The following is a 5,982-nucleotide window of genomic DNA, read 5'->3' on the forward strand; positions in this document are numbered from 1 at the left end:
AATGGCAAAAAGTTAAAGCTTTCAAAATGGGATACGATAATGTTTCTGCGTTAGGAGAGGTTTCTAGTTGGTACTTATAGCAAGTGGCAGTCATGCAAGTTGGTACTGACTGCTTATGTGGTAGCTCTCCTGGATTTCATGAATATATCCAATACTTTCAATGTTGCTGACATTCATGAATATCAAATAGATGATGTTCTTTATCAAGAAGAAAACTCGGGGTCGAGTTCTTCAGAGGTGAAGGAGACTGATGTAAGAAGGATTTTTAAGCCATCTGAATTTGTTTCATATCCAAAAACAACATTTTAATATTTTTCGCAATTTTTTTTAAAAGTTCATTAGGGTTTCTTTTTTCTATTTTATTTTTGTTTTGGATTAAAAACCTATTAGTGTTTATTTTTTGTATTTAAACAAACACCTTTGGAGTCATCAAGATTATCTTTGATCATAATAAAATTCAATATTTTCTTTATTTGATAGAATCCAGAACTTATCTTAAAGATTTTGTGCTTGCAATGTATTTTCATTCTAAATTTATCGCTTCCTATTCTTTGGTAATTCTGACTGCAACACATCACAACAATTTATTTGAAAATGACATCACATGTTGAAGTGATCTATCTTACAAATTCCTGTGAAAAGACTCTTAAAAAAGCCAACAAATCAATTTTCTCCTACTATTTGCTGAAGGACAATCCCTTTTCCAAAACACAACTCTTTCCAATTATTTTCTAGAGTTATGAACTTTCACATAGAACATTGAAATCATTTTCTTAATTAAGCAAAAATAAGACATATATACTTTAAAACATGAGAAAGTTTTAGGAACATATAAAAGTCAATGTGGATAAACATAGCCAAATTGGAGTTTCTAATGTCGATACATGTACTAATTAATTAATTTACTAAAAAATTATATTTAAAATTGAAATTGAAAATTTTATTTATTAAATATTTGCCACTATGTGGAATGGTATAATCATTTCATGGAAGGTAAACGGGAAAAAATGTGTCCAAGTCCATTCTCCATCTCCCCAAGATATTCAAATATCTATATAAAATTTACAAATATAGCAATTAGCATTTTTCTTCTTCTATAATATTAATATTAATAATAATCAAAATATATTAGAGGGGACCATTGATGAAGGTCTGAATATTACTTTATTGACTTTCTCTTTCCATTTGTCAGAGCAAGATTCATCTAATCCTTTCCTCCCAACTTGTCCCAACAGACACCTTCATATTTTCTCCCCTTTTTCTTTCTCCTCTTTTTCCTTTTAAATTATCCCTCAAAATGGTATGTCCCTTATTCTTCTATAAATATGATTCACTTTTTTCTTTCTTTCTAAGTTCTAACTATACTTTACATACATCAACTTTTATAACTCCTTCTCTCATTCTTTTTTTCTTTTGAGAGTTATTTTGAATTTTCTCCATGGATAACAAGCTTAGAAACCCTAGCTATACAAGCATAGTCAATTCAAACAAACCTAAAACCCTTGCTTTGCATAGGGACTCTCACACAATATCAAAGATCAAACCAAAGATAAGAATAATTCACATATTTGCACCTGAGATAATCAAAACCGATGCTGAGAATTTTAGGGAGCTTGTGCAGAAGTTAACCGGGAAACCAAGTGAAGACAAAAAGAATTTCAAGAAGAAGACAAGGGTAATTGAAGAATCTTCAAGGAGCACTAGTAGTGGAAGTGGTTTATCATCAGAGGATTGTCCAAGAAAGGAGTTGTTGAGCAATGGTGGATTTTGGGGGTTGGATGTGACAATGGATAGAGTGATCAAAGAAGAAGTAAGAGACGAGAGCTGTGGTGGGTATTTAGGTGGGTTTTCTGATTTGGAAGGGTTTATTTCAGAGATTAATGGTGGATTTCCTTTGTTTCCTTTGGATGCTAGTCACAATATGCAAGGGTTTGAACAATACCATCAACATCAACATCTATAGGATATATATAAATCTATAGATACAAATGTTATGCCTTCTAGCTAGATATATACAGATCTATTTATATTTTCTTCACTTGTAGCTTATTTATGTTTGATTGTGAAATATTTTGGGTTTCTTCTTGTGATATATATAGAATGGTTCATTCAAGAGATGATGATCATATTATAAAGAAATTTTGTCTAATCCAAGATTTGTTGTAGTGTGTTTTCATTTCTATGTGGAGAGAGCAAATTATGTATTAAGAGTTTGTTTTTTAGATCCAACTCCTATTCACCACTTGAAAAAATTTGTCGTAAAGCCTCACCACACTAGGTTGATAGGACACATTTTGATTCTATTTTTAGATTAAAAATACTAATAATTAAAGTTCCTATTAAGAATATAAAGTTGGCTATAAATTAGTTATGATAATTCTTAGTTAGTTATAAACGTATATCATATTAGTCTCATTGTTTCATTATATATAATTTTGTTTAACATGGTGACTTATGGAAGGTGGCGTTTGACTAGTTTGAGCAAGTTTTTTTTTTGTTTGTTTTTTTTTTTTACAGAAGTTGTTTGTTTGTTAATATTTGTGCTTTATATGGAAGTCTGTTGTTCGATGATATGATTCTTTGTTGCTTTGATTTTGTTTAGCCAACTTGTTAGAACTATACATACATAGAAGAGAAAGAGAGAATCAGCTAGAAATTTATACTTCATATTATGATTGTGTACATTCACTAATGAATTAATGAGAGGGTTATCTTACAAATTCTAGCTTGATATTTTTCTTTATCCTATTGCCTTTATCTATATATTTACTTTCTGTTTTGGAATCAGAGCTATTCGATGAACGGTAAAATAAAATTTTGATACGGTGGAGTAAGATTTTGGTATGATAGAGAGAGGATTGACCTGCAAGGTTAACACTATAACGCCTAAGTTAGAAAGAGAATGAAAGTGATGTAAGAGTGAGAATGAATATGACTACTTGAAAATATCGTGCTTTATCTCTTATATAGTAGGAGCAGTTAAAACCGTCAGTGATGAGTGTGGCGTGTTGTACAAACAAGCGTCTAATTGATTTGGACGGTTGGCAATGCTTCAATGGACATAGTTGTCTATTTTAGGCAAGGATAGAGGAACATTTGCTCTTCGTGTTCGCTTCCCTTTCTTCGCCTCTAAGCTTTTCATCTTGGGCCTCGTGAGCAACCCCTTAAGCTTATGTCCTTGTTTTGTAGGATGAGGTTTGTTGTATACACCTTAGCCCATCTACTTGGCCTGAGGAGGTGAAAATCCTTGATGGAACGTTACTATCCTTGGGAACATTCACATTAAATGTCTTTTTCATAAAAGGTAATGTTTCACACGAAACAACTGACGTGTGTCCCTATGCTAGTTGGTAATGATGTTTTCTCTTCAATAGGATACTTGAGTGCATTAAACAATCTTCGACGAAATCCAAACTATTGTTGATGCGAGTGGATCGCCCGATACTCTATGGTTGAGGCACATATAAAAGGTTTGCGAAGGGTCATTTTTTCTCTTTTTATTCCATTTGTGACCTGCAAAAGATCTTCTTCTTCGTCTTGCCAACTTTGCTCTTTCTCGCGAGCTCTTCAACATCAATTTCTTGGTTAAGCTCATCTAGGATCTTCATTCGGTGGCAATCTACATTCATAGGTCACCAAACCATTTCTTTTAAGGTAAATTCAATATCTTTTCTAGCTATCACTTCTTTATCAATTAGGGTTTCTGGGAGTGAGCTTTTTGGTGTGTTCGATCAGAGTGTTGTTTCTTCATATTTCTCTTTTATGTGTTGACACTACTCTTCATAATGGACATTTCATCTACTATGCTTCATAAGGAAAAAGGGACAATTTGTAAATGTGGGTAGAACAGGAAACTTTGGACACTACTTCTTCATTCCCCTTTGAAGGCGGCTTAGGTCGAGCATTTATGGAGGTAGGGCCTTTGTCCAACTTGGGAATACTTATTCCTGAGGAAGAAAAGAGGGTGTCTAGCAAGTATAACAGGTGCGTCATCCCTCTTCATGAATTCCTTTTCTCCTTAATATGTTTTTGTCTTCCTTTCAACGATTTCAAGATTGTCATTCTTAATCATCAATAAATTGTCCCATTGCAATTCCACCTAGTGAGTTCGGCTTATGTTAAATTCTTCCAATATTAGTGTGAATATGAGGGAAATATGCCAACCCAAACTCTCTTCTTCCACCCAGACGTAGTGTTCCAAGATGTTTGATGTTTATTCAGTGAAAAATTTCAAGGATCATGCCGCAATATGTTAAATAAACTTTAGGCCACCTTACCAATTCTCAAATATATTCTCCAATTTTTGCAAATATATTCTCCAAGTTTTGGCGCCAAATCCACTTCTTGGCAGAATTAGAATCTTATATTTACAAGTTGGACGATTTGACCCAACAAGACATCTTCCTAAGAAGTAAGTGCTCAAAGAGCATGTTAATTCCCTTAGTATCGAGCAAGGATGATATCTAGAAGAACTCCAAGGAACATATACCTCACTTTTGGGTATATGGTCTGCTCTGGAATCTTTCATGTACCCCGACATGCTAGTTGACAAGGTGAAACTGCTTGTATAGGAAGTGACAAAGAAGAATGAAGTGTTAGCTTCTGCTCAGGCATCGCTATCGAGGACAAAGACCTCCCTTAATGAGGCAAGTTAATCATTGGATCCTTCTCAAAAAAGGATAGATGAGCTTGACGCATCTTTGAAAGGATCTAAAAAAGATCGAAAGAAGGCTAAAAATAACCTTTATGAGATGTGTCTTCAAAACCTTTCCTCGTCCAAGGAGTACGCAAAGTCTTTGGAAGAGAGTTATTATATCGCACATGACTTTTTTAAAAATGCTTTGCAACAAGTGGAATATTTTTTATTCCACTAGACTCATATCTAGAGAGAAAGTTCGTCTTAACCAAGCGATGGAAGATGGGAAACGGGTCTTCTTGGTTAATTATCCACCTGATTTTTTTTATATCCGGCGTGCTTAAGATTTAGATTTTGTCTTGAGTGATTGAATCATCACTAAGAATAAGTGATTTTATCTCAGTTGTAAAAGGAATTTAATCTCGATTTTGAGGGTGAGGTATAAAAGTGTTTAATGGAAAGTGCATCATTTATCCCCACAGCTTACTTGCCTGTCAATTGGAAAAGTTGAACTGGTCATGAGTTTGATCCCTAGCAACAACAAGTTTTAGATTTTCAAAATTGAAAAGCGCACCATTTTTCCCTTTGCTTGGAATTAATACCCAAGGTGAAATACTTTTGTTACATAATTTTTTGTATTAACCTATTTTTTCGTTACAATCTAGGCAAAATACTCTTTTTAGTCCCGTAAGTTAACCTCGGGGTTCATTTTGGTCCCTTAACTTAAAAAAGTTTCAAATTGGTCCCTTAACTCTTCAAAAGGTGTCATTTTAGTCCTTTTTGTCATATTAGCGACGGAAAAACTCAAAAATTGGTCGCTAAATCCGTCGCTAATATGCCCAAAAGGACTAAAATGACACCTTTTGAGGAGTTAAGGGACCAATTTGATACTTTTTGAAGTTAAGGGACCAAAATGAACCCCGAGGTTAACATACGGGACCAAAAAGGGTATTTTGCCTACAATCTACAAAGCATCAAATTTTTTTGAAAAATTCTTAATCTTCTTTCTCATCATCATCATGATTATCATCAACAACAGTAACAACATTAACAACAACAACAAAAACAGAATCAATAGATTCGTTAAACATTAAATATCAACAACAACAACAAAAACAAAATCAATAGATTCGTTAAACATTAAATATCAACAACAACAACAACAACAAAATCAATATAATCGTGAAACAATAAATCTAAACAACAACATTAACACAAAAAAAAAATAAAGAAAATTAATATAATACTAACATTAAATTACAACAACAACAACAACAACATTAAACATTTTAATTGACACAACAACAACTAACATTTTTAAGTTACATCTAAAGTTTCCTAACTAT

General features: G+C 33.1%; 1 protein-coding gene across 1 annotated transcript; it reads left to right on the forward strand.

Annotated features, from left to right (window-relative positions):
* The first annotated feature begins 1,210 nt into the window (after positions 1-1,210).
* LOC131636359 (VQ motif-containing protein 25-like) lies at positions 1,211-2,823 on the forward strand. Its single transcript, XM_058906975.1, has one exon. It carries the CDS (start codon positions 1,439-1,441, stop codon positions 1,961-1,963), a length of 525 nt encoding a protein of 174 aa, XP_058762958.1. The 5' UTR covers positions 1,211-1,438; the 3' UTR covers positions 1,964-2,823.
* Positions 2,824-5,982: the final 3,159 nt, after the last annotated feature.

This window comes from Vicia villosa, unplaced genomic scaffold (assembly GCF_029867415.1).
Source record: "Vicia villosa cultivar HV-30 ecotype Madison, WI unplaced genomic scaffold, Vvil1.0 ctg.001702F_1_1, whole genome shotgun sequence".
Classification (NCBI taxonomy): Eukaryota; Viridiplantae; Streptophyta; class Magnoliopsida; order Fabales; family Fabaceae; genus Vicia; species Vicia villosa.

Excerpts from the sequence above, each read along its gene's own strand:
- LOC131636359 (XM_058906975.1), top strand. The coding sequence starts at position 1,439 with ATGGATAACAAGCTTAGAAACCCTAGCTATACAAGCATAGTCAATTCA.